At 46.5% G+C, this 27,906-nt stretch overlaps 9 protein-coding genes across 9 annotated transcripts; 3 read left to right on the plus strand and 6 right to left on the minus strand.

The window, feature by feature from the left end:
* Positions 1-331: 331 nt before the first annotated feature.
* Positions 332-2,448, minus strand: F4822DRAFT_400865 (autophagy-related protein 22-like protein). Its single transcript, XM_051457888.1, has one exon. It carries the CDS (start codon positions 2,029-2,031, stop codon positions 502-504), a length of 1,530 nt encoding a protein of 509 aa, XP_051315866.1. The 5' UTR covers positions 2,032-2,448; the 3' UTR covers positions 332-501.
* Positions 2,138-3,119, minus strand: F4822DRAFT_224142 (uncharacterized protein). Its single transcript, XM_051454040.1, has 3 exons — positions 3,037-3,119; positions 2,334-2,835; positions 2,138-2,177 (listed from the first exon to the last, which is right to left on the minus strand). The coding sequence occupies exon 2, from the start codon at positions 2,712-2,714 to the stop codon at positions 2,400-2,402; it is 315 nt and encodes a 104-aa protein (XP_051315867.1). The 5' UTR covers positions 2,715-2,835; positions 3,037-3,119; the 3' UTR covers positions 2,138-2,177; positions 2,334-2,399.
* A 2,278-nt stretch (positions 3,120-5,397) lies between these two features.
* F4822DRAFT_437133 (family 10 xylanase) lies at positions 5,398-6,635 on the plus strand (the record flags this gene model as incomplete). Its single annotated transcript, XM_051462386.1, has 4 exons — positions 5,398-5,847; positions 5,906-6,069; positions 6,207-6,483; positions 6,543-6,635. The coding sequence occupies 4 exons, from the start codon at positions 5,398-5,400 to the stop codon at positions 6,633-6,635; spliced, it is 984 nt and encodes a 327-aa protein (XP_051315868.1).
* Positions 6,636-6,781: 146 nt separating this feature from the next.
* On the minus strand, positions 6,782-7,972 carry F4822DRAFT_400873 (uncharacterized protein). Its single transcript, XM_051457889.1, has 2 exons — positions 7,577-7,972; positions 6,782-7,489 (listed from the first exon to the last, which is right to left on the minus strand). The coding sequence occupies exons 1-2, from the start codon at positions 7,716-7,718 to the stop codon at positions 7,182-7,184; spliced, it is 450 nt and encodes a 149-aa protein (XP_051315869.1). The 5' UTR covers positions 7,719-7,972; the 3' UTR covers positions 6,782-7,181.
* A 4,334-nt stretch (positions 7,973-12,306) lies between these two features.
* F4822DRAFT_224318 (uncharacterized protein) lies at positions 12,307-15,283 on the plus strand. The gene is made up of 6 exons (XM_051454042.1): positions 12,307-12,668; positions 12,719-13,086; positions 13,161-13,539; positions 13,596-13,921; positions 13,978-14,064; positions 14,119-15,283. The coding sequence occupies exons 1-6, from the start codon at positions 12,551-12,553 to the stop codon at positions 14,938-14,940; spliced, it is 2,100 nt and encodes a 699-aa protein (XP_051315870.1). The 5' UTR covers positions 12,307-12,550; the 3' UTR covers positions 14,941-15,283.
* A 49-nt stretch (positions 15,284-15,332) lies between these two features.
* Positions 15,333-16,379, minus strand: F4822DRAFT_443088 (uncharacterized protein; the record flags this gene model as incomplete). The annotated part of the gene is made up of 2 exons (XM_051463069.1): positions 15,333-16,135; positions 16,301-16,379. The coding sequence occupies 2 exons, from the start codon at positions 16,377-16,379 to the stop codon at positions 15,531-15,533; spliced, it is 684 nt and encodes a 227-aa protein (XP_051315871.1). The 3' UTR covers positions 15,333-15,530.
* A 558-nt stretch (positions 16,380-16,937) lies between these two features.
* Positions 16,938-18,005, minus strand: F4822DRAFT_428441 (uncharacterized protein; the record flags this gene model as incomplete). Its single annotated transcript, XM_051460917.1, has 1 exon — positions 16,938-18,005. The coding sequence occupies one exon, from the start codon at positions 18,003-18,005 to the stop codon at positions 16,938-16,940; it is 1,068 nt and encodes a 355-aa protein (XP_051315872.1).
* Positions 18,006-18,481: 476 nt separating this feature from the next.
* On the minus strand, positions 18,482-23,129 carry F4822DRAFT_428442 (tricalbin; the record flags this gene model as incomplete). The annotated part of the gene is made up of 4 exons (XM_051460918.1): positions 18,482-19,795; positions 19,844-22,509; positions 22,565-22,874; positions 22,938-23,129. The coding sequence occupies 4 exons, from the start codon at positions 23,127-23,129 to the stop codon at positions 18,482-18,484; spliced, it is 4,482 nt and encodes a 1,493-aa protein (XP_051315873.1).
* Positions 23,130-26,500: 3,371 nt separating this feature from the next.
* On the plus strand, positions 26,501-27,670 carry F4822DRAFT_428443 (uncharacterized protein; the record flags this gene model as incomplete). The annotated part of the gene is made up of 1 exon (XM_051460919.1): positions 26,501-27,670. One exon carries the CDS (start codon positions 26,501-26,503, stop codon positions 27,668-27,670), a length of 1,170 nt encoding a protein of 389 aa, XP_051315874.1.
* Positions 27,671-27,906: the final 236 nt, after the last annotated feature.

The raw sequence follows: 27,906 nt of genomic DNA on the forward strand, positions 1-27,906 counted from the left end.
GGCGCGAATCTCTACGCATGGAGGGACCACTGTCGAGTCTTTCGACGACGTCGCCTCGGCAGATCTCAATTATCACTCCCAGATAAAAGCCATGAAGTCCAAGGCGACCGAAAATACCCATGGGAGTTATTGAGTTTGAGCACCGTGGCTTACAAGATATTAGGATCCTCCTCTGACGAACAAAATAAACGACCGGCGGAGCAATCTTCGGAAGAGGTATTGGGACGCCAATTTGCTTGACTCAACTAGTTACTAGGCTTACGAATAGTTAACTATTAGCTATGCCTGGGGCAAACGTATTTGCTCTCTTCACATCTGTCTCATAACTAATGTATGCTTAAAATGCAATTAAATTGGTCCGGTCTAGAGCTAAGTACCTAAGAGTATCGTCTATCCAAGCCTTCCTTTAGGTATCGTGAAAGGGAGTCCATTATAGTCAACGCCATCGCTATGCAAGTTAAGATAGATAGACCCCACACGTCTAGAATAAATTCGACAATATTATGGCCTCGCGTGGCCGTCAATTTCACCATCCTCGCTATCATAATTATGCAGCATTCCTTGACTTTCAAACCCGTTGTGAGGTGTACTTGATTGGGTATTTTCTGCGCTCTTGAACCCCTCTATCACCTCGGCTAGTTTCTCGCTGTTGAACTTGCCACGTTCGACATTGACGAAGTAAATGATTGGTGCCGGAACGCCAACTAATGCTGCCAGAAACCAGAATGCCGGACGGATCTCGCCAGTCGCGTCAATGATTGCTCCAACTATAACAGGGCCAAATATACTCGAACCTTTATCAGTGATGGCGTATAGAGCATAGAATGCAGCTTCCGATCCAGGAGGGATTAATTCGCCAAATAATGACCGACAGTAGGAACTCAGTCCGCCGAGAACAAAGCCATAAATGGCAGCTAGTGGGTACATTTCCCACGGTTTTTGAAGTCCGATGACCCCCCACCGTTGAATAAAAGGCAAGTAACCCAAGAGACCATAAATGGGGATGATTTCGAAAAGAGCGATGCAACCAAGCACGGTTTGATGTGGCTTTAACTTGAAATGCCGAGAGATGAATGACCAACTGAATGCACCCAAAACACCTGTAGTCGTAGTTATAACGTTGATCATGCCTAACGCCCACGGTTTCATGCCTAGTTGCGTCTTGGCGAACAATATCGCAGTCGAAGATGTTGTCGCAATGGCGTCGGAAAGAAGAAACCAGCTAGCTAAAAATAGACAAATGTCAACTAAGCGGCGCGCTAGCTTGACAGTTCGATATAGATTCTTCCAAGAGTAAGCAATATACGACAACCAAGCACGAGAGCCTTGGTGTCGACTCTCTGGGAGAGGCGGTCCAGGTCTAGGCCTCAACCATATGGCTGCTGGTATTGTGAAGATAGCCCACCAAGCTCCTATAAAAAAGAGAACAACTCGTTGAGACCAAGTGGAACTACCCATTCCCACAAGGATCATGATGGAAGCGCATTGCACAAATAGAGCAGCACCGTAGCCGATGCCGATTCCCTGTGCGGATATCTGTGTAGAAAGCTGGAGCTCTATGGAAGTTAGCTCCTCGTGAGTCGGTATCCGTCGTAGATCGTGGATATCGGAATCGGCATCGTTTCGTGGGAGTAAAGCACTTGTCGAGTTACTTAACGGGTGTTCAGCGAGGGTGGGAGAGGTTGATAGAGACCGACTTCCAATTGGCGTGTCCGTATCTGATTCTAGCTCCGGATCTTCTGGTATTCCAGCTACAGACTCTTGTACTTTCGGATGATGACGAACGAGAAGCGGTAAGAATGAATTCAAGAGAACGAATGACGCGCCGAATGATGTGTTGGAGATGATGGCTAGAAATGCGCCTAGCATATATATCTCTTTAAATATGAAGATATAGCACATGACGCAGAGGCTCCCCGCCCAAGCAAATGTCAGTAATAAACGCTTTCGGTAATTGCCGTGATCAGCCGCGCAGCTGATGCTAACGACTAACAACGCCTGGAGAAGGACGCTGATACTGAAGGTATACATGGCGAAGCTTGCGGTATTAATCTCGATGCCGAGGACGGTGACGATACATTGTCCATTTGAGTTGTCACCGCAGGGCGTTTCCCGGTCAGATAGAAGAACACCATTTTCTCTTGCCAAGCTCTCTAATAGGATGGGAATGAACGAAGCTGTTCGCAATCGGTAAGCTCGGGTTTCACAGAATATGATTATGGTTACGTGTATAGATTTATTCGTGACGGGTAAGATCGAGCGCTTTTCGAATATCGCAGGACGGGGAGCTATGGCATGTAGGTAAATGTTTTAGAGGAAACGCAGCTACTCACAAATGGCTAATGATTGTCAGTATTATTTCCAACGATGGCGTGGTGTTTTAGAAAAGCGTAGATGCATCATGAATAAGTATAGACAGACTGACCGCATATCACATATGTCTCGGCTGCAAAAGCATACATGTACCAACCAGCAAGCTCTTTGGTGCTGGTCGAACGAGTATCTTCGCCGTAGTAACGACCTGGAGGTGGGCCATTTTCGATACTTGGGGGAGGTGTCATTCTGCCTGACTCGGTAGAAGTTGATCGTTCATCGTCGGCTTCGAAAGAGGAAGAGTGAGAACGAAAGGAACGCTTAGAAACGATGGACTGGACGGAAAGTAAGCGGGAGTTTGGACCTGGGCGCCGTAGCTGTTCTTCATTCCGAGGGACCATAATTGGATGGGGATGGTCGGAACGCGCTTAGTACCGTTTATTAGGGGAGATTAGGGGTGTGGGTGGATGACGATATGGCGCTGTGTCACCTGAAGCTGCCTGGAGCTGCCTGTAGAGTTGCCTAGGGCGCGTCACCTAAACCTTAAAGTTAGCCCTGTCAGCAGGGTCCTCCACGGGTATTTTAGCAGTGTCTTAAAAGACTTAAGAGAGCTCAGGTGCTCCAATCAGCTGGAACGTTTTAAGAATCGGAAGCTAAATGAATTGAGTCGAACCTTATGATTATGAGAATTTTGAGTTTGAGTTTGATTTAATTAATTATTACCTGGTAATTGCCTTGTATTAAGGTTCCAGCTCATCGGTTGGTTGATCTTTTTTAGCTGGGCGAGTACTTCGTAACCTTCAAAGACTTCCTGTTCCTGACCCTAATCGTATCTTTTTTTCTCCTACCGCCTCCAACGATGTTTTCTTTCTCTCTTTCTTCCCCGCTAGGTAGTTGACCTATCGCGCACACAGGACCTATTCAACGGTCTGATTCGACCCTTAGCATGATCGATGCAGGGACCCCCAAAGGTCGAGAATGCGACGGTGAAAGTATTATTCTTTGGCTCGCTATATTTCCGATAAGCGTCGCAGCAACCCCCAAGTCAAGGCAAGGCTACTGAAATTGAAACCGAATGGATAATGGAAATGATGAAAAGATGACGAAGGAGGAGAAAATGCAGGTGAACCCTTTCTCTCGCACAAAGAAAAAAAAAAGAATGGGTCTTTGAATCTCCAGGCCTGGGCATGCCTCCATAATCCATAATCCATACTACATACCACGTACCATACACACCATACACACCATACACGATACATGTTTCCCCCTAACTTAGGAGGTATATAGGCACCCTAGCTACAATAGGAACTACCTATGTATGTAGGGCGGTTTCAACCTACCTCCTACCCCTCGTTCATGGCCTGATGGTTCACGAACGATATCCCATGATACTGCGGGGAAACAGGAAGCGAGGCTGAGAAGCAGGGATCGTCACTAAACCCCATGGGACCATCGTGGAGAGTCCGACGAGAAAGCCCGAAAGCTTGAATATGTCCCACATTTGATCAGCTACTAAAGCAATCTACTCGTGTGAACGCTTCTTGCGTACCTACATACAGCGACCGAACTTTCGAGAACGATATTAAATACCTACCTGGACATATACCTTTCCAAAAGAACAATGTCGAGCCATATTGACCCCATCACCGCAGAGGTCTACCTCGGGTAGATTACTCTTAATTAACATATACCAGGCTTATTAGCGATTCTTCGTCCATTGGTTCTTCTCGACCCAATTTAAATAATAAGTATACTATCACATATGGTTCCCACAAAGCCAACATAACTTGTTAAGCTGCTTCTCAATCTGGGAAACACCCTAGCAGATGCCAACTCAGATAGGCATGGTCAAGCAAGACCAAGCTTTTTAGCATGTGGTCACTCGATCTTGCGATCTTACCGGTTCGACATACACAAGACTAAAGATCAAGAGCTAGACTCGATCCAATCCGTCCCGCTTCCTCTAAATTTAGTGGTAATGTCAAGATACCATTTTTGGTCCATACATACATCATAGATTGATAATGCTGTATTAGGAAATACGAATAACCTGACAAGTATCGACTGATCTCAACCGCAGTATAAACTACGAAGACATAGATTAGCGAATACTACACCCTACGCTCCTATCTTATAAAGGTAAAAAAAAGTCCACCAATGGTTATGCGAGTTCGGGACACAAGTAGCCTCCTTTAGCCTGTATTATAGGTAGTATACCCCATCATTTCGCTTACCAGGTCACTCTTTACACCACGTGTGAGTTGAAGCCTAGGTTCCCTTGCATGTTCCCAAATATCATAGCTTCAACTACACGAGCCGCTGATATACCAGGACAACTTACTAGACATAGGTTTACTTCTAATTCGAATGTGGCAGGATCAAGAAGTGCGCTCAGTCCTCATTATACCCCGCTTATTGATATAATTTTAGCGCTCGTCGTCCCTAACCAAGAATCACTCATATTATAAGATTTAATCCATTATTATGAGAGGTGTGCAAGAAGCTATAGCTCTCAAGACTACTTTAAGCCTTATTTCGGAGTCCTGACACCGAACACGTTCTATAAATATGACAATTAGTCCCATATAATATAGCAACAGCATATATAATCGGTGCCAGCATTATGTTTAGGCTATTATTGCGTAACGCACCTCACGTTGTCTATTTTCGCAGAGCCGTCTAGTCCCCTTCATATGGATAACGGTGTTTCTTCACTCTGTTTCGTTAACGTTCTTCGTATACCCCTTATTATATTGACGGGCCGGGGTCACCGGTTTTCCCCTCAATCTTGTCTCGTTGACACAGGGGAAGAATTGAAAGGGGCTATGGACAGGCGATATTTCCGTCTTGGGAATTAATCACCATGTCCTCTATTTTACCGCCGCCAAGTCTCCAATGATTGTCATGTTAGATGTCACCTTGGAACAACAGCCTAGCCTTACATACCGCGGGCATTATCTTCCGATGGACTTGGATCGACAACTATAAAGTCCAAGGTACGCAGCCGTTGCGTCGTTTTTGTCCCCTACTTCAGTCCCTCGCCGTATAGTCCAGCACTCAGCCGCATCGATAATACCGGTAACCATGAAGTCTACCCTCCTGTACCTTCTCGCCCCTCTGGCAGCGTTGGCTGCTCCCACTGAGCTCGCCGAACGACAGTCAGCAGATAGCATCGACACGTTGATCAAGGCCAAGGGAAAACTGTATTACGGAACTTGCGCCGATCAGAACCGCCTATCAACCGGCAAGTCTGCCGATATCATCAAGGCAGATTTCGGTCAGGTCACCCCCGAGAACTCGATGAAGTGGGATTCGACCGAATCCTCGGAAGGAAAGTTCAACTTCGCTGGAGGTGACTACCTCGTCGACTGGGCGACGACAAACAACAAGACCATCCGTGGCCACACTCTTTGCTGGCACTCCCAGCTCCCCGGCTGGGTTTCCAACATCAGGGATAAGACGAAGTTGACCTCGGTCCTCGAAAACCACGTTACTACCCTAGTTACCCGATACAAGGGCAAGATTCGCGCCTGGGTTCGTCATCCTCTGCCAATGTGAAAATCCACGAAGCCCTTCATTAACGTATATCTAGGACGTTGTGAACGAAATCTTCAACGAGGATGGCTCCCTGCGCCAGTCTGTCTTCTCCCAAGTGCTGGGTGAGGACTTTGTCCGCATTGCCTTCGAGGCCGCTCGTAAGGCCGACCCTGATGCGATCCTATACATCAACGACTACAACCTTGACCAGCCCAACGCGTACGTATACGCCTTTCTTCTCTGACTATGATACGAGGCGATTCTATATTTTAAGCCGCTTCAGCAACATAGGTCTTCTAAATATAATATATTGAAGGACCGACCTACAAGGATTATTTATTAACTTCTACATGTAGTGCCAAGCTAACCAAGGGTATGGTCGACCACGTTAAGAAATGGATCGCCGCCGGTGTTCCCATCGACGGTATTGGATCGCAGGCTCACTTGACGTCCGGTCTTGCCAGCCAAGCCGCTGCTTCTATTAAGGCCCTCGCCGCCACTGGTGTTAAGGAGGTTGCTTTCACAGAAGTAGACATAGTCAATGCACCTGCTGCCGATTACACCGCCGTGACCAAGGCTTGCCTCGACGAGCCTAAGTGTGTTGGTATCACCGTCTGGGGTGTACGAGATCCCGTGAGGCTTCCCGCTATAACTCGTGAAAATGGATAAATATCTAATTAAATATATTATAGGACTCATGGAGAGCCAGCAACAACCCCCTCCTCTTCGACGGCAGCTTCAACCCTAAGCCCGCTTACACCGCCGTCGTTAACGCTCTTAAATAAACTAACGACGATATATTGGGCTGGATGAAGGCTTGATGAAAATGAGAAGAGAAAAAGTTCTGGGGTTTATCAGACGACCTCGCGAATCAACTGTATATATTGAAAGAACCTATATATAATCATATTAGCTTGGCTTGAACATATTGTATATACTTGACGAATGTGAAGCGAAATCTCCGCCATGGCTAAAATGCATCTTAATGAGTCTAATCAAATTTGCAGTAGACCTGATGTGCGCGACCTTGGTGCTGTCTTGGATGAGAATCGGAAAAAATATCTCAGTAAATAGAAGGATATCATATTGCAAGTTTAATTGAAATCGAAAAATCAAGACAAGCAGCGTTAAGTTGCTAGCTGGGATATAAGCCGAATTCGAAGAGACGCATCTTCTCCCGTCCCTTCGTTACCATCCTCATCCCCATCATCGAAAGCAGAAATTAACCTCGCGTATTCTCTCCACCAACTCCCTTCGCGCGCACGCCTGTGAGCCGTAATCCTTCCACCACCCTTTCTTCACACCCTCACTCCATCTCATCTCATCAACCCTCACTTCTTAAACACCCCAAAGATCTTGTGCTTCAACTTATCCGCGAGTCCCTGCGTCGGTGCAGCTCCCGGGGCAGACGGGCTATCCACGACTTTGGTACTAGTATGCTTATCATGTTTTTCAGCCTTCTTCTGCTGCTTTTCTTCGCGGTCCTGCGCAGACAAGTGGACGTTGGCAGCTCCGCCTCGGCCGACGTGGAAGCTTTCGTTGTCGGTCGAGGGGCGCGTCGCTTCTTCGGGTACGATTTCGCGGTCTAGGCGTCCTATTGTGGAGGGTGGATGGGCGGCGTCGGCGATGTTTGCTGCTCCTGTTGGGAGGGAGGTTAGTATGGTAATTATCTAATGAAAGAGTGGGATAAGGAATAAGATAATAGGGGAAGTTGGTGAGCACTTACCTCCTCGTCCTGTACTGAATGCGCCGTCACCGTGGCTGCCTTCTTCTCCTTGTCGCACGATCTCGCCGTCGACGTATTTGGTATCATCTGGGTTGATGTTGCCGGCGCCACCGCGGCCGTGCGATACTTCAGGTGTAGTCATGATTGACGATCTGTGATAAGCACAAATATCTTAGTTTGGCGACTCGATGATAGAATGCTATTACGTCGTGCGAAGGAGCTTCTCTGTATTATGGGTCGGACTTGGTATTTTATTCATTGAAAAGAGAAAGAAGCGCAATCCGCTCATCCCTTCATCGTGGAGTATACATGACGAGGCAGATGATTGAGGGATATACAGGATGGTTTTATTATAATTGTCGACCAATATGCCGAAATACCTTGAAGAATTACGTACCTGAATTATGTATTGAAAAGTTGAAGTTGGGGGAGAAAATAATGTGTGAGAACGTCAGATGTGTGTACGACTGCATACACTATGCGAACAATTCTTGATAGCCGTACCAAATACACCCCCTCCTCTTTCAACTCTTTTCAGCTCTCCTTTCGACTTATTTTCGCCTATATCCCTGACCCATGTCTCGTCCTATCAATTCGTTTTCGTCCTGGTTTACAGCCTACCTCAGATTTATATACCTGCATATGTAGATGACAACTTCGTGATAGATCATATCACCATTGCACCAGCAACCCCAAAGCTGCTGTTCTAACCAATGACATATCTTGTTCTATGCTTCGTACAGCATTCTAGAAGCGCAATGATGACAGGTACAACGAACTCACCCGATCGACCAGCGATTTCGGCCGTACCTGGTTCTTCGCTGTAATAGTTGTGCCCGTGGGTATGAGATGGAATTGCTTTTTATCAGTTACCTGACGTAATTCTAGCTTCTCATCCAGCGATAAGATAGGATGCTATTATTGGTGGATAGTTAATCCTCGTAGGGGTTATTAATGAGTGCCAAGATAAATAGTGCCTTGTTCTCAGCTCAGCGGGGCCTCGAACGATACGGGATGATACGTAGCCCTGAAGCTTTATGAAGAGAGGTCCAAGCTTCTCTCCAGTTTACTTTAAGCTTATGTAGAATCTTTATTTTTCTTCGTCGGAAATATCTTCATGATGTTGTATGATCGGAATACATAAATCTGGTCATTCAGATACCCCAATGATTGACGTGTCGCGCTACTGCTTTTCGAAATAAGAATTAGTAGTGACGCGAGCGTTTCACAGATCATATTTCGTCATTCGACAGTTACTATATGTTGTCAAGTTGAACACGAGAGATCAGACCAGTTCATGTTTCTGTGTCAAAACATACTTACTATACCGAGACGTTACGATGGAATATGCTATCTTAACTTTGACAGCAAACCGCCAGTCAATGACACCTCGTATTGCGATGAACCTTACAGTGTTCTTCGGTTGCAGGATGAGTTCACCGATGGGATGAAGCTTTCAGATCCTACGGTTGTACCAAGAGGCCTGAGCGATATGTTGCTGTTAGCTGTTAGCTGTTAAATCCTATTTCGTAGGTCAAACTCCAACGCATCTCAAGCCGCTAGTTCCGAGCAGATACTCCCAGGATGAATTTGTTAGTCTCTTGTCTAACAATCAAATTTCGGTGTCTCGGTAATGCGTGACCGTCGCTTTTGTCATTCCACTCTGCTGGGCTCGTGTGAGACGACCCGGAAATCCGAAGGGTCTTTTTTACGTGGCGCCGGTACAGATCTTGTGGAAGGCGCCAATATCTGATAAATCATATTCATATCCGTCTAAGTAGTACCTAAATACGTAAGAATGGGTATTGTCCGGTGTGTGTTCGAAGATCCGGTGACGCTGTCATGTTCTCGGATCTCGGTAAGAAATGTTATTTCGGATGTTGATGGAGTTGAGCACGTTCATATTGGAGCGGACACCTGCGCATCTAGACTCCAATCCAGAATGAGCCTCATCGATCTTTACGAGGTGGATGTGTTTGCTGTAGCCAAATGAATTGATACTACAAGTCTGACCGCATTATTCATGCTGTCACGGTGAGCTCAGGCTACACTGGAGTCCTGAATCATGTCTGCGTTGTGTCTTAAAGCCTAACGCGTGTCCAGCCAAGCGGGCAATGTCGATTTTAATAGGTATGTCGCTAGCAAGAAAGATGTCCCTTGAATTGGAGATCTGTACAATATACGTACGTGATTAAAACCTCTATTTGGTTGAACTACCGTGATACTAAGTGATGTAAGGAGCGTAGTGATCTAGTAGCACACGACATGTACGGACCATCTAATCTCGTTAGGTACTACCTATAATCTGTCGCCAAATCAGGGAGGGGATAGATCCTTCATGCCACTTAAAGGGGCATTTGAAAGTAGATTGTCACATAAAAGTAGACGATGTGTAATCTTATATACCTCTTACAATTATTATAATCTAGATCTCGTGGCTGTGCGAGGGTATCCCTTGGAGGTTTTTAGCGATCACCTGCGATCTTCCATCGATCTACTACCTAAACCTTGCTACTGTCACACTCCATGGATATCTATTGTTGTCAATAAGCGGCAAATACAGTTTTGAATATAATCGAGAGTTGTATAAGTGATCTCATGACTACCGAGGGGCATCCGGCGGAGTAGAAATTGCAAGATGGGTATCTTAGGTTACACTGGACTGAACAGTACCACCGAGTCGGGTAACGAGGCCGATGGCGCTAGTTGGACGATGTGACGGGCCGAGAACCATAACGCACTACATTTGGCTACCTATATTATAGATGGACGGCTAGAGGTTTAGCGAGCGCTTCTTCAACGCAGGTATGGGGGTATATGTAGTTTAGAAAAAGCATAGTTGAAAGTCTATCTACCGATCTTCCTTATATCGGCTCGATCATGCCGCCTCCCTGGCTTATTAAATCCCTGCTCATGCGGCGTTTTGTGCATGTGAGGCTTGATTCGCACACCCGGTATTGCGTCCTTGGACGTTATTTCCCGATTAATCTTTGAGACGATTCCTGGTTTAAAGGAACGGACGGTAAATGTGCATACAAAGTAAATCGAGAAAGGAAAATTTTGAATAGGAGATGGTGTGTGGCAGCACGTGTAAGGTAAGGAATCTGACGACAGGATTTCAAAAAGGGTGCTGGGTGCGAAGCGGAGGGTGCGGGCAGAACTGATTTACACTGGTTATGATAAGCAGAAGGGCGTAGCGCCGAACGAAAAACCGATAGATTTGTTAACTGGACCGAAGACGTTCCCCAGGAAGGCAGGTAAAAGCTATGTATGCCGCAAAAAGAGGGTCATGTGAGGTATGTCCTGTTTATTTGCCCTCGTCGAGTCTAACGGTATGTAGGTATATGTATGTATGTTTTCTTGGTGTTATCGGCAGACGAAAAGAAAAAGAAATATTGAAGCCGACATGCATCACAGCGCCTAATCAGCTCAACTTGAAATTAACACGGGCGGTGCTAAACTGCAGAAATGGACCAATCGGACACTAGCATTTCTTATATAATTCTACTAGAGTGGATCTGTTGGCTGCTAACCCCTACAAACTTGCATGTGCTCAGATCTAAAGTGCAAACTTTAAGACTTTAGATGGACTATAGTCCTAGATAACGTTAAAAAGTTATATCATATTGGGCATCCCGGTCTTAATTTGTATGTATTGTATGTACAAACTTAAGTTCCCCCAAATTTCCCCCCTTTTCTCCATTGCTTATTCCCCGCGATCCAACCAATCCGAGTGCCGGGGCTAGGCGAATTTTACGGTTGGCTTATGACATACCCCCCTGACACCCCCAGACCCGCCTTGACCGCTTGATGGAGAAGGGAATGGAAGTATTCGAGGTAGTGTGGGGAAAAAGAAGATTGGGTGTGGGGTTACTTCGATGTGTTACTTTCAACACGTCAAAGACGCCGAAGTTCCTGTAGGAATGTAATTGATCTAACTCCTAGGGGGTTATCCATGTAGATTTTTAGTTGTTGCGCTATTGTAATGTTTGTGTATATGTCTTTCATCTATGCGACACGTGGTTGAGATCATATTGAAGTTCATCTAACTCTAAAGAATCATAAAAGGAATCAATTATAAAGAGGCGTAGCATGTGACTGTAAATTGTTAAAGGGATCTTCAGGGGAAATCTGACAATTAGTTATAGATTTAGTTACCAACTAAGGCCGCCGCCAAGACTCCCTTCCTTTTCCAATTTCCTTCTACCTGGGTAGTGTACAAACTTAGACCCAATCACAAACAAGGAGAGACAGTCTTTATTTTCTTATTTTCCTGCTGCGTGACTCCGTCACGGGTGTACGCGCCAAGGGTCCGAACGACCGCTGAGGGGAAGCCTGTAAAGTTGCGACAAAGAGCCCTGTAAGAGCCCCGTAGCTTAGGGTAGCGCACGCCATTTTTTGGAGAAAGCGTATTTGTGGTTGTGCGACCCCATGATGTTACCAACAATGCATCCTCATGGTACCAATGTAGCATGTACAGTAGCATGTAGCTTGTAGCCTTATCAACGGGTCGTCCTTACCTTTCTTTCTTTCCTTGCTTGCCCGTGCTGACCTCGACAGGAAACGACGCAGGACGACGGGGACTTTCCTACTTTCTACCTAAGCTATCCTATAATCCAACATGGGGGAAGCGACGTGTCGGTCTATTATGTATGTACCCTGCATACAACTCGGTCGTTCCATCCGGCGGGATGAGAGTGAATAAATAGTCTTTAATATCATAATCATTATCTTTATCTTTTTTTTCTATTTTGTTTCTGTGGACCCTCTTCTCACATTCCTTGCTTTTTTATAGTTAGAAAATTTACATTCCCGTCAATATCGCGTCTTATTTTCTAACCGGCAATCTATTATAGAGGTGTTTCTTGGCTTGGCTTGTCTTCCTATCTGTATTTATAATAGCTAGTGCTGTCGCTATATCGTACCCTCTCTTCCCCTGAGGTTACTCATGATATCTCAAACTCCCAAATACTAATGGCTACCTCGTTCATAGCGAAGGCGGTGACCGCCTTTCTCCTCATCACCGCAGGCTTCGCTTTACCTCATGACTCACAAGGAGCAAAGTCTTTTCAAGCCAGAGATAAACCTGATCGTAAGTGTTTGATTTGAACGAATATCAACTTTACACTAACTCATATTCAGTCGTACAGCCCGTATACCAGACTTTTCCCCTTGGTACGATCAAGCCGAGAGGATGGTTCAGGGATCAGTTGCAGCTGGAGGCTAACGGGCTTGCGGGAAACCTGTATAACTTCTACCGATTTGTTCAAGACTCTATGTGGATAGGCGGTTCATCGGAATATTCCGTTCTCCATGAATCCTCTCCATATTGGTTCAACGGTCTTGTACCTCTTGCCTTTGGTTTGGATGATGCAGGGCTTAAGAAGCAAGTTTATTCCTACATGGATTATGTCCTTGACCATCAACAGTCTGACGGCTGGCTTGGACCCGAGACAACTCCCGAGTCTCGGGGCTTATGGGCTCGTTGTTATTTCTTGGTAGGGTTAATGGTATGTTCCGACCCATGATACTCTCGAGTTACCGCATTAGCGCTTTTTGGGAATCGTTCGGCTGATCCTTGCAGCAATACGCCCAAGCGGACCCCTCACAGACCGACAGGATCGTGGATTCTATGCATCGATACATTCAGCTTGCTCATAGTATGCTGAAAGACAATTTCACTGGCCTAATTCAAAAAGATGGCCAAGATTTTGACGGCGATGGATTCGGCGCAATGAGAGCCCACGAGATGCATATTCCCCTGCAGTGGTTATATGAGCAACATCCTCGTAATAACTCGCAAGTAATCTGGGAAACCATGGAACTCATGATCGAAGGAGGCGCTCAAGCTAACAGTGACTGGAGAAAATATTGGGTAAAAGGAGTGTACCCCGAAGTTACATACACGCCCAGAAATGAACCTTTCAAAAATCTTTTCAATCATGGCGTTAATATGGCAGAAGGTATAGCTTAAGCATCACGTCAGCGTTCAAGATGAGTGATTTACTGATTTAAATAGGCCTACGATACCCTCTAGCGATATACCGAATGAGCCACGATGAAGCGTTAAAGACGCAAACCAGAACAGCGGTAGATCTGTTAGCGCAATATCACAAGTCTTTAGCCGGTACCATTGTCGGGGATGAATTCATTACAGACCTTAACCCAATTAGAGGGGCGGAATTATGCACTGCTGCAGAGATGACTTTCTCGATGGCATACATTTATCAGTATCTTGGCGACAATGACTTAGCGGATTGGGCAGAGCAGGTTGCATTCAATGCTGTGCCCGGATCGATCTTCCCAGATTGGTGGTCGCATCAATATGTACAGCAGGAGAACCAGGTCAGTTGGCAATCTGGAAAATCTACGGAATATGCAGACTAACCGTGGTTTCATAGCCTTGGTCACGTAACTTATCGGTGTCTCCCGGAATGTGGGTAAACGTTGGATCTCATGGTAATGTATTTGGCTTAGAGCCCAATTACGTGAGTTGCACCTTTTTCATCACCCTAGTTATGACTACTAACTTCATTTAATAGCCGTGCTGTACGGTCAACCACCCTCAAGCATACCCGAAATTTCTCGCAAACTCTTTCACTCTTACCGAAGATGGGGGAATTGCTCACGTGCATCTCATACCTGGAAGTGTTGCCACTTCTTTAGGTAACAATAAGGTCACAATCCAGGCCGATACTAACTACCCCTTCGGAATGAACATAAGATACACGATTACTTCGTTTTCCGACTTTTCGTTTTATGTCCGAATCCCAGGCTGGGCGGATAAATCAAGTACCATCACTCTCCCCGGAGGAAAAACCACACAGATTTCCCCCTCTGATCAGGGGCTTCAAAAGGTGGATGTTGGTAGAGGCATTAATTTTGTTTCCGTCAACTTCAACACGGAACCGCGCGTGGTAACAAGAGCCAACAATACTGCCGCAATCTACTATGGACCGCTATTGTACAGTCTCTACATCGAAGCCGATGTATCGGACACACCGCCGGTAGCATTTAGCGGCGATACCATACCATCAGCGAGTACTACGTCTCACACACACGACCATGTAATCGAGCCTGCAAGTACATGGAACATTGCTATCGATACGTCGCAGATCAAGGTAGCTCAAGCAGATGTGTCAACTTTATCAAATCCGATCTGGGACCTTGGCGCACCACCAAATGAGCTCCGTGTAGCCGCCGTCGAGATCGATTGGCCTCTCGAATATGACACCGCAGCCGATCCACCTCTTGAACCCAAGATAATTGGCAAACCATTTAGCGCGCGATTTGTACCATTTGGAAGCGCCAAGATACATATGGCACATTTACCTGTTGTTGAGATGGCTAAGGTAGAATTATAAAGTATATGGGTGCGCGACGTATAGGATTAGATATAGCTCTTAGAAGGATAGGATAGAGCATACGTGTTAGATTACCTAGGTATTCTTGTACTCATTTGGATCAAGTATAAATCAATTATTTTCACTTCATATTCAATCCTAGTGTATGAAAACTGGCCCTCATTATGTGGGTGGTTAGTTGCGATAGGGGGCCAACCTGGCTTAGGGGCTGAGAACTAATATGTAAAGTTTACGCAGCACCCCAAAGAACATTGTAGATAGCACGAATAGGGGTAAAATAGGGGGTAAAATAAGGGTAAGGCTTCCGTGATAATTAACTTAGGCCAGCATATTTAGGTAAACAAATTGCATTACTACGACTATTTTTTTTAGGTATAATTTTTTTGCCTTTTCATCCTTCTCCTCAGACCAAGAATTTCAATCAAACCAACCCATCAAAATCAATACACCTCAGTACGTGCGCCCTCCCCTATTCCAGTCCAGTAATTGGCAAACCAGCAAATGGACTGCGATAGCGAGTAGAGAGAGGATCACATTAGGTCCCTTAGACAGGGAGCTCTTTAGTCATGCTTCCTAGGGGGTTCCAACCCCTAAGCATCATCCTGGTGAACAGCGTCATTCAGACCACCGTTATCATCAACATCCTGATCATCAACGATAACGAAGTGACGTCCGTTGTGGCCGTTCTTGTCGTAGTTGCCATTGTTCATACCATCGCCGTCGCGAACGTTGTGGCGGCTGTACGTCTTCTGCCACTTCTTGATCTGGATGTCACCGCCGGATTCAGTGGAGCAGTACGCATCAACCTCGCGCATGGCTTCGGTGAGTTCACCGCGGCAGGTGGGGTTCGGACCGCCGGTTGAGCACGCGCTTAATACTACGGCGCCCCAGACCAAGGACTTGCAGCTATGCTTTGGTACCCAGCCTTCGTCGGGCCCGGTCTCGATCCAGTCGAGGAATTTCGCGTATGCGCGCAGGTAGTCCGCGCGACGGATCTTGCGCTCCCGACACCAGGTGTTACGGGTTGGGAATTGGGGCAAGCAGTCGCCTGGGACGCCGCGCTCGGCGAGAGTGGAGGTTGAGTTGGTGATTGTGGCTTCGGCGGCGGCGTCGCTTAGGTCTGCGGAGATGTCCCAGGCGTCGCGCGAGGCGTTCTCGAAGTCTAGGGTCTCGTTGATGTAGGGGACGGTGTACACTGTTGGGTAAGGTGGTTAGTATCTTATAGTGGTACTTTATTCATGTGTCCGAGAAGGAAGGTAAGGCCTTATGAAATTATGGATATGATAGAGAAAAGGGGTTTGGGAAGGGGTGATAGGGTAGGTGTTTGGACGGGGGAGTGAGATAGAGGCGAATGACTTACTGCCGTTGCTCAGTTCGACGTAGGACTTGGCAGCGCTAACAGCGCCGGCAAAGCTCAGTAAGGCATAAAGGACCTTCATTTTGCTTGAATATGCTGAATGAGGATATAGCTATTGCTATTAATATTTATTAGAGAAGGTATTCTTTTGTGACTGATGAAAAAGATCGAGAACGAAGGAGAACAGCGACGTATTTGTACTCGCATGATTACTATACGACCTCCCCTCGAGCTCTCGGCCTAACTTCAACATATCTATTAAGATCCTACCGTTTTCTTAAGTTGGATATGGCCGTTGAACCTAGGAAAGCACCGATAACCGTTTATGGAACTTTGAGTTATATGGCCGTTGAGACGAATTAGTTGGGTTGAGTTAGGGTTTTAACGAAGCGTAAACGGGAAAATTCCTATTTAATGAGACTATGGAGCGTTTTAACCATACTAGTTACATCACCTGGTCTATTTATTAGAGGAGAGCTTCTATAAATGTAAATGTATGAGCTACCCTCGGGCGACCCCGTTCATCCGATCCCATCAGCTGGTTATATCTGTGCCGGACGTTGAAACGTTATCGTTATTTGGATAACGACGGTGGATTTCATCTGTGAAGTTCGAAGAGTTTAGATGACACGGATAGCAGCTAGACAGACTTAGCCTTCCCCCTAACTCTCTCCATCAGATCCTCATTTTCGTGATTAGTTTCAAAACTGTTATCAGTGGTAATAGACTCCTCCTCCCACTCCGAGTCGCTTTGATAGTATTCTGTATCATCAAACCTCCTCCCCCGTTCTTCCCTGATCCACAGAGCGTCTTCTAACTTGATTTGGGCCTCGACAAGACCATCTTTGACGCGAACTCGGTCTCCATCTGCGTTCAAACCGAGGAGAGTTCTCGAGGTAACGTATTGGCCATATCCGTAGAGCTCTGCCTTTTTATGGGGGTCTAAAGATTGCATTGCCTTCGTAGCTCGTGATTTAGCGCTCTTACTGATGAAATCCCTAGGGCAGTCTTTAGCAAGTAACGAGTTTAGACCGCTGCTTCTACCTCCCCACGTCCTCATTTCAGTTAGAATAAGGCGGTGGAGAATAAGGAAAAGGGGGCCGTGAGCATCGTTCTTGATCCCCACCGTGTTGAGTACATTCTTGTTGCACTGTGCGCAATCGCATGCGAATACTTGGAAATAAGCATGAACCATTTCGTGCATAAGCTGACCTATGATAACATCAAGTGTACACAACTTTCCTTTAGAGCCGATATTGAGTTTGATTATGGTGCTTTCCTCGTCGCGCTTCTTAGCTGGGTATGTTTCTCCTTCAATTCTATCGTCAAATCCCATAGGATCTTTTCCTACGCAATCAATACCAACATTGAGTTCAACATGTGACCCTAGTTGGCCAAAGAAGAAGAATTCATCAAGAAAGGTAAAGAACGCTTTAACGTCGTTCAGACGCTGGTCCATAACCTTTTTCATGGAAGCATCGAGTTTCACTTGGCCTCCGTAGGCTTGTTTCTGTTTCTTGAACATAACGACGAACTTGTCGCGTGCTTCAATCTGCACTTCACTTAGGTCCCTGTCGGACCGAGTATGGAATGCTATAACCGTGTGGTTGAGCAAGTCGCGGGCTTTATGTACATTCTTCCCCATATTCACGTTTTGGTGAGGTCCGAAGGGAGCATATTGTCGAAAGGCGGGATGTCTTGTAGTCATGGTGTTATTTACAGAGACAAATTCGGGTAGGTGCGATTTGAATGTTGATTGTGATATGTATGTAGCTGTGTTGGTGATTACAAGGCTCCTGGGTTGGTATTTATATTCATCTCAGAGCCATTGATTCTATCTCGAAGCACCATGAAAGTTGGTCCTCGATCTCTATAGAATCGATGATAATATTCTCATCTAGCTATAAGAATGTTCAAGACTCATCTGTATCGAATTCTATAGATGGGTATTATTGTGACACATCGAATCCTGGAATATTATTCCTTCGGGTCTTAGACATTGTAATCGTTTCCCCCGGAAACGGGGGTATCATTATTATACGGGTAAACGAAACCCTCATCATAATTACTAAGCTCTATTTTTGATTATGAAAACTCCGCTGGCGAGACTGTCCCTTAACCAGTTCACGCAATATAGCCCTGGCCCCAAGCGCCCCAATCCTAAACCGACAATCCAAAGCTGCCTTATGTAGGTGTTCCCTCTCGGCTGGTTCTTGTCTCCTTTTTGCTTAAGAAACTCCTCCGCAGGCCACTCGAAGTTACACTCCTGGGGCTTTCTGTGTTCGTTTCCACAAATGAACTTTTTAGGACCACTGTTCCACTGCCGACTTTAATCTCTTTTTCGCCGCCTCCACTTTCATCAACAAAGTATAGCGCCTCGCCTAAATCATCATCACTGCCAAAAGTATGGTGATTCTTGACCTCAACACGGAACTGCGTTTCCGCGGTGCAGGTGTGCTTAAATGTTTCGTCAAACCGTACGGTCCCAGGGGACTCATGGTGTTTCGTCTTGCCAATAGTTCTCTCCTTGGGTGTTAGCTGTTTGATCAGGACATAAATATCCGACGATGCGGGGTATCCCGACGCAGAAACCACCGTGAAGGTGGCTGTTCCGGCGCCAGCACTACCCGGGGCCAAACTGTGGATGGATACTCCACCCATACTAGGATTACGTCCATGGCTCTTGTTATTAGGAGTCACAGGGCGAGGAGCTTCACCATCAACGCTCAAGCCCGTAGCCCTTCTGAGGCCGGAGGGTGCGGGAGCATCTGGGCTGTTTGTTATGATCGTGGGCACATCGGAACTACTCGGCGTTATGACTAAGCCATTGCCTTCCTCGTCCTTCTTGCCTCTGAATCCACGTTTGATAAAACTGGCGCCTTTACCAACCCCGTGGCCGACGACGCCGGCTACTGCGACACCGCCTTTGACCGGAGCGCCGACGACGCCGGTCACAATTCTGCCAGGGCCACCGAACGTGCCTGAGAAAGTGCCAGTGCCCAACCGCGAACGAGTAACATAATCGGGTCTGAAGAGTAACCGTAGTCTGATGGAACCGGACTTACCATCCAAGAGCAGGTTGAGTTCCTTAGCCCTGAATGGGTCAAGCTGCTCGAGGTTGATATCAGCCCCACCTAAGAAATCAGGCTTGTCGGCAAAGTCGTAGTCGTAGACTTTGCAATTAAATTTAGCGGCCGTCCGGGATGGTACAGCAACCTCAAAGAACTCATTCCAGACAGGATTGAGTGTCTTTTTCTGCGTTTTGGTTTTGAATACGTCCTGTCCGTTAAGCTCGAACTTGCAGTAAGGATCGCTTTTGCCATTCGAGTCTGCTGGAGGTAAATCTGCCGCATCCAGCACATCGACGCGAAGGTTACCCATATTGTTGATGCTCTCGCTGGGGTCCAAGTGCATCTTGACGGGAATATACTTCAAACTAACTTTGATGGTGGCAGCTCTGTTTTCCTCGTCCTTGAGTCGTAATACGGTAGGGTTATTCTAAGATCATCAGTAATATGTCAGTTGACGTGTCGAATGAAGACTTACCAGGCATTGTTTCAGGGTATCCAACGTGTTCCCTGTTAAACGAGCAACGGTGTGATCTTCATCACGCTCCTCACCCGGCTTCTCGCGCTTCTCTCTCACCTTGAGAGTTAACCTTGAGAAATCTAGCTCGCGAATGAAGCAATCACCAATCTCATCGAATTTGAAAGTTCTGCCTTTGGCTGTTCCCGAGATGTAGGATGGATATAACATGTCATCAACATATATCTCAAGGTGCGTTCCACTCTTTGGCATCTCAGCCTCCAGTAGCTTGAAGATTAAGAAACCAGATTCATATTTGAGTAGCTCCTGCGGAGTAAGGTGAACCTTGGGACGTTCCCTTGGTGCTTCGCGAGACTTTCGTTCCGACGTAGTCGACCTCGGAGACACTGGCGATAGAGGAATACTTGGCGAAGTCGGTGTAGTCGGTTCCCTAGTGCTTTCCTTTCTTTCCAGTGTAGATATTTTCCCGGCTTCTGACGATCGAGGAACATCAAGTGATTGCTTTGGTAGTTCTGAGCCTGCCTCCTTGTCTTTGGCCTCAGCTTCCTCTTCTTCAGGGTCTGCTACGTTTATGCATGGATAGAAAGAAACGGTGAAAGTGAGTGTTCCCTTCTCAATACCCTTTCCGTGTAATCGAAGGCCGCATTCTTGCACCGTTTTAGTATCATGAACGAGGTATTCTCCAGTTTCGTCTTGCGTCATGTAATCACCGGCAAAAACTTCGACTAAGCCTAAGCTGCGATCTTTACCCATTTTTTCAGCATCCATAACTTCGAGTGTCAGACGATCCCTGGACGAGTGCATCGGAACATATATTACCTCATCCCACTCGGGACTTAGCGTGTTGCGATGTGTTACCGTTCGGCCTTTCTCAATTCCGGACAGGAGCACTCGGACATAGGGGTCTGATTTACCCATAGTTTCGAAGTTCCGCAGCTGGCGGGCGCTCTTGAAGTGGAGACGCATAACACCAATAGGAGTTTGGTAACCTCCGGTACCCGCTAACACACCGGATAGGGCGACGGGCTTCCATTGCGCTGTTAACTTTGCGCGACCGGTTTTTGCGCCTGACAAATTGTACCAGTCGTGGCCCTTCTCCATCATCTCGAGCATATCATCGAGCCTGATCTGGTACGTGCCGATGAGCTGATCGCCGGCAATTTCACGATCATCTTTGATGGCAAGACCCAGTTTAGCATTCTTCCGGTCAGTGATAAGAATTTCCTTAGACCCATTGTCCCAAATTGGGTTGTTGGTGCGCTTGAGTACCTTGGTGTGGTGAACTTCTTTACCATTAAGTAGCAAGCAAGCGTATGGGTTAAGTTGGCCGACCAAGCTCTTGGTGCCGTCGAGATCCTTGGCTTGCTCGACTGTGTATCGCAGAATACCAGTGTTAGATTCCGGGGGTGGCTCTTCTTTGCCATCATGTTCTGTAGCTTCGAGAACCGGGAAAAAGCGGATATCAGCGCTGAGCACACCACGAGCTTTTCCATGCGCAATGACCTCCAAACGCTCGTTTTCGTACACGCCCAGCTCCTCTACTCGTTCAAGGGGGAAAGACGCTACACCAAGCTCCTTGTCCTTGCGGAACTCGTTATAGTCATATATAATGAGATCGAGTGAATCGTTAAAAGACGTAACGATAACATAATGCGTTTCGCTCCATCTGGGGTTTGGAGTGTCCTTGATTACCTTAGTCTGGGCAAGTGGTGCTCGCTTGTTCAATGTAACCACGGTATAAGGATCTGGATTGCCAGCGAAGTTGTCAGGGTTCTTGAGACCTTGGGCGCTATGGATCGTAACTGCGACCACACCAATAGCTTGGTCAACAGGGGAACCAGCAAGCATCTTCGCGACTTCAATAGGGAAAACATTCGGCGCATACATCATCGGAGCCAGGTTCCCATGGATTTGCTCTTGAATGAAACTTTCCAAACCTGGGATGAAGTTAATGTCAAAACCAAAAGTTTCACCACCAAGAGGTTTGCAGGCATAGTCGATCTTCGGACGCTCTAAGAAGCACATCTCAATTTTCTCGATATGCGGGAATGGAAATTGGAGCTTGATCTTAAGACGCATGATACCAGAGAAAGCCATGTTTTCCACAATGACGTCGAGACCTTTGCTGATCATGGCTTTTCCGATACGGATTTCAAGAACAACCTTGGGGTTGATCTTATTTTGCAGTTGGCGAGCCGTCATGTCCTCAGTGTCGTTTGGAGTGAAACTGAATTTCCAATCCATGATAATAGTATCGTCTTCCGCCTTAGGATAAGTCTTGACATGATCCATTCTCGGAGGTTTCGATCCTAGCGTGAAAGTTTTCAATCGTAGACTATCAAGAAATGATGGAGTTGCAGAGCTCAGTACTTGGTCAACAGAGTTGATAACAGTTTGAGCGAGGACCGGCTGGTAGATAGGCCAGAATTTGACTAGGAACGAATTGATCCACTCGAGCGATTCATGGTCAGTGTCGAGCTTCTTTAAGGCCATCTCTCGGGTGATGTCGTCGCGGAAATTTCTGCGGACTCGTCTAATGGACGTTCGGTAGTAGGTGGAGCAAGCGGTCATGATAATGATGACCCAACCTAGACCACCCCCTAGCACCGCAATCAACCACGACGAGAGACATGCGAAGACGATGACTCCAGCGTTATGATACCATTCTATAAAATCAGTTAACATCAGCGAGTCCCGCCTATGTGAGTTAATTAGACCCACCTCCGAAGTACTGGTCGGGAACCTTGCTTTCCAACCAGGTCGAATGGTCTAAGAGACTTTCGCCCTCCATGACACTCTCGACGGGCCAGCCAAATTGTTGCGTCCATCCAACCTTGGCAGCTATATCTTCCTCCTCTTCTGCGGTATTCCCGTCTGTAATTAGGTTACCATCCTTGTCCTTCGGAGTTTCAATGGCACCGGCCTTCGAGGGTGTCGGAAGATCGTAACTGGCTTTGTTGCCATCGTCAACATCAGTAGCAATTGCTATTCCTCTTGGTTTGTGTGAGCGACGCAGATGATCGGGTACAGCCTATAGACAAAAATAATATGATCAATGTGCGCTCTCTAACGAATCACTGTGTGCAGAACATACAGCTCTAGCTTGAGCCCTCTTCTCTTCCGGACTTGCATCAGGGTCGAATGTGAAAGCAGCTACGCCAGCATTTTTGCTCTCCTCAACTAACTTCTTTTGGGCGTCGTCGGATGTAACAGAAGATTCGGGGTCGCGAGAAGCTTCGAGAGCCCCCTGTTGCTTAAGCTCGTTGGCCTCCTTTTCTGTCGCCATGTTGACTTTCGTGGTGCTGCTGAAGCAGCTCAAACGCGCGGAAGGGGCAGGTTCTCGATTGGCGTTTCAAGTAACATATGTAGGCAGAGGTCGGGTCGGGAGTGCCGAAGGTGGCGGTGCGAGAAAGTTGGACAAAGAAATCGGGTCGGCTGAAATGAGCGTGTAGATCTATCTCTCCGGACGTTATATTAGGTGGGTGACGCAGGAGTTTAGTGAATAATAAATCATCCGAGGTCGAGTAGCTAAAAGATGCTAGTGACTCTAGGCGGTCATTAGTCAAGGAAAATGCAAGGAGGTGCGGGTAAGCTAGTAATGATTTAGAAGACTATTTTCCAATTGCGTGCTGCCATATTAGAAACAGATAACGGTAAAAAAGAGGGGGGGAAGAGGGGAAGAGGAAGGGGTAAAAAAGAAAAGAGAGGGAGTAAAGAGACACGAGAGAAGGAAGAGAGAGGGAAGAAAAAGAAAAAAAAAGGTTGTTCGGGTCGAAGAAGTTGAAGTTGGTGATGGTTACGAAAATAAGCTTAGGACTGGAATTGAGAAAGACACGCAGCGACCTTGCTTCTCAAAGTTTAAAGTGGTACCTTAGCTGGGAAGTTACGAGCTTGGCTACCTGGCTACCTCCAGGGCTCCCTACTACATAGTAAGTTCTTTCCCAGATTCGTGGCCCATGTGGCTCCAAACGACGTAATTATTCCAGGGATCAAATCGGCTAAGCATTCATTAGCTTAGACATTGCAGCCAATAGGAGAGCACTTTTCAGGCGAGCGTTGCACAAATTCAGCGACACTTTCCCCCATTTTATAACATTTCAGGTATAAAAGTCCAATACATGCACCTACATATGCCTACATATGTCCATATTGAGTTAGTATATGAATTCCTAGGCATGTACGTTAGGTAGTACGGCTAAGTATTTTTCAAGGGTGAGGTTCCCAGTTCTGCCAGTTCATATGCAAAATATGCAAAATAGCTTCTCGTTTTTAGGTTGACTTGATTGACAGCTGATCCTGAACCTTGATTTTTTTGAGTTGTCTAACGGTCCTTTTTTTTCCCAATCTGTCAGCATCATCATCGCAAACACACAAAGTACAACACGACCAGAACTTGGCCTAGTGGAGAGAGAGAGAGAGGATTGCGTGTTCCGTGTCTGAGTAAGAATGAATGAACATCCTCGAGACAGAAAAAAAAGCTGTGCAATGACTAGCCACCCTGCGCCATTTCACCATCTTGCCATTCCTTGCCATTTCATTGCTCGCAGTCGGATGATCGCTGCATCGATCTTCCTTCAAGGTCCCAAGATCAAGGCTTTCCCGCCCAATCCTTTTAGATGATCCCTTCCGGTTTGACTATCTTGCATACGAGTACAACATAATTCACACACACGTACTAGTACACATTCACACAAGAATAGTATCACCGTCCCGGATCTACAATTCCTTTTCCTCTATAATGGATGGGTCGGGACGGCGGCACAAACAATTGCAAAACCAGCAGCCAACAATCGACGCCGGACAAACAAAATAAATATTGGACCCATGTATATGTATGTCGGTATCCGAACCGCGGACGGCTGGACAGCCTGCTTATACTAGACATGCGGGGTCCCACGTTCTCCGTTTACATGCTTAAGTCCGCAGGTTAGTTTGTTCAATGTTATAATGTTATCTTCGGTACCGAAACGTGTTGTTTCTAGAGATACACATAAAAGTGCTTCATAGCCCCGGGTACTTGCAGATGGACTTTTTTTTATTCATAACCTCTCCTCGTCACAGAGACATCATGAAAAGAAAAAGGGTAACATTTAGGCGCCAAGACCTTGTATGTAGGCAGGTATGTTGTACACCGCGCCACTATCAATCCCCCCACCAATTATCACAATTTCAAGCGCCGAATAGCCGGTCACCCCCCAACAAGTGAGTCTCACACGTGGGACGCATGAAGCGGGTGCGGAAAGGTTGCAACTACCACAGTATGTTACTTTATAGGGCAAAAATGATGAATTAGGATGTCTATTGCTTCGATTGGTTAGCCTTACAATTTAATGTTTTTCAGTTATATAACATCATTGGTGAGACTGTCTTGCTAGTAAGAACAATGCCAATATCCTTACTAAGCGCTTTCGAGAATTTCATCATTTAACTCTCTACCTACGGTACATTTAACTCAACTTTCCAATGAGTCAGCAAATTCAACTTATGTAAACTTCCTACGGAGAATGACTTCAAGGTGTATGGACGGAATCATGCGAAATTGCCCTTATACCCAGTATAAGAGTGGTTGCGAGCTGCCTTAGTAGCTCTCGCTTTTCTTGTGCCCTCTTGTTGTCTCTTCTTCGTTGTGGTGTTGTTTAGGGCCATATTTTCAGGCTCCGGAGCGCACTTGAAATATTTTAACCAGAAGGGCGATAAGTTACACAGGGGAGGGAAAATGGGCCAAGTCAGTCCGGTTATGCGCGACAGGAACTCGACTCGGACGAGAAGTTTTCAAAGACCGTTTTCTCGTCATCTTATATATTCTAGGTTCTTTAACACAGTCAGGACTTGAGTTTAGACTTGGGTATTGAATAGACTCAGATATCGCCGCCCTCGAGAGCCACTCAAGGGGTTGCCGCAACGGCCACCCTGTCGGAGCTTTCCTCGCCGCCAGCTACCGTGCACGTTCTTATTTTCGGGCGAAGCTTTTTCTCGTAAAAGAGTGTATATGGTATTTTGATAGAGAGATGGATTTATTCCGACCCAGGAGGGAGGAGCGATTCCGCAATGAGCAGCAATGCAACCTAGCCAAAGAGTTAGCACAAAAAGATTATCTATAATATCAATCTCACAATATAGACATAGGTACTGGGACTCCGCCTGAATTCTACATTGGTCTTATCACCCGTTGCTAATCCATCTAGAAATTTTTAAGGCGAATTAAGAAGATCTAGTGGGAATTGAGCAAAGTTTACTAGTGGGCTATGGGGGTTAACAAACGATGAGGCTATATCACTCGGGAGAAGGAACGTGAAACGAAGCTTGAAAAATACCAATAGCGAAGAAGCGTCTTCGTCATACTCACAGGGAGTTACCCCAGCTGACTGGAAGAATAACGTTTCACGAAATGATGGAATCAGCGCCATGGCAAATCTAAGGTATCTCCGATGATACTCATCGTCGCGTTAATAGGAGAATGGCTCGATGGCCGTGAATTAGAGTTCCCCAACATCATCTAAACTCATTGAAGCATCAGCTAACTCCAAAGTATATTGTCAAGTGAGATATTACGTGCCCTTACCGCCGGTCAATGCCTACCCAGGTAGGTATATAAAGATCAAAAACTCTCTGTCGTGTCGTCCTTCCCATTCCAAACATGAAACCAAAGGCAAGAACATGGATCTCTTCTCCTTAATTCTCGTTTTTTGGAACTTCCACATCCTTATACTACAAACATGTGCCTCCTTAACACGGTTTCCTGCTCCCCATGCTCCTATGCTAGCGCCCCAGGAGCCTCTTCAAGAAACGCAGGAGCAACCGGAGCAGCCAGAGCAACAGGAGAAAAAAGGAGGACCGAATGCTGACTGTCCGCTCCTCCAACTGCCAGTAGAATTGATGTTCATAATTGCCGAACAACTTCCTCCGTCTGACCGACCCGTATTCTCCCAGGCTTGCCGCGCATTGCGAGGTACTCTAGGCGACGGCTTAGCTGCCCATTTGTCGGGCGAGGAGTATTGCGAATACCTTGCGCTTGTAGCTCGTGGGAAGCCTAATCATTGGGTTTGCGAGGCGTGCCTGAGGCTCCATCCAATTACTGAATTAGACACGCCTCATGACCCATGGCGTCTGTCTTGTCCTCTTGGATGGGACGACTGGCGCCAGAATGCCTACGGGCAAAACTGGTACCCACTCAGTAGGCGCCTTTTCCGTGCTGACCACCGCCATATCCAACTTACATTGAAATATGTGCGTCTGAACATCCGTTCTCACATGGGTTATCTCGCCAGGCTACTCAAGCCAATACACTACAACACATCCCGGGAATGCACGCGGTTGGGCGTTAGACCATACACACTTTCGAGGACATATACGGCTACCCCCAAAATCGTGTTGGGGGACGACGGAATTTCGAGATACCTGCTGCAATCCAAATGGCATTTCCCAGACAGTTTCCCGAGAATGTGCGCCGAAACTGTAGGGGATCTGACTATATGCTCCCATTGTAATCTCCGTTTTCATACAAGGGGTTTTCCAGTCTCTGGAGTAGCCACTCTTGAGATGGTCCTCGATTTTCCCATGTGGCTTCATGGAGGTCGAGACATGCCGAGAATATTCCATTGTATTCATTGCCGCACCGATTTCCGTGTGACGAAATCCTTTAACGATATCACGATCTTTGCTTGGCGGGACTTCGGGCCTGAGTGCTCTCCCCTTAATACAATTTGGAGGGCGCACGTATCGAACCCAGGGCAAAGGCCGGTGGGCTGGCATGTCGAGCATATGCCTGGGAGTATTGAAATTCTCTATAAGAGTAGAGGATGCGAAGGGCGGAAATTGCTCGGTTGAGGTGTGGCCAATTGCGCTGATGGGAGATACGGGTCCGGCACTTGGGTACAAGAGCGTATTGAGAAGCTTAAGAGATGCGTATATTCAAAATCTAGCGAGATTTAATGATTGGGAATTAGGTATCCTGGGTGGTGTTCGGTCAGTTCATATTCATATATATTGGGGAACACGATATTAGTTTGAATTAGTAGCTTCTACAATTTCACAGTAACGTAATCCCACTCTACGTTGGTGTT

The sequence above is a fragment of the Hypoxylon trugodes genome, assembly GCF_022578975.1.
Source record: "Hypoxylon trugodes strain CBS 135444 unplaced genomic scaffold F4822scaffold_4, whole genome shotgun sequence".
In the NCBI taxonomy this organism is placed as follows: Eukaryota; Fungi; Ascomycota; class Sordariomycetes; order Xylariales; family Hypoxylaceae; genus Hypoxylon; species Hypoxylon trugodes.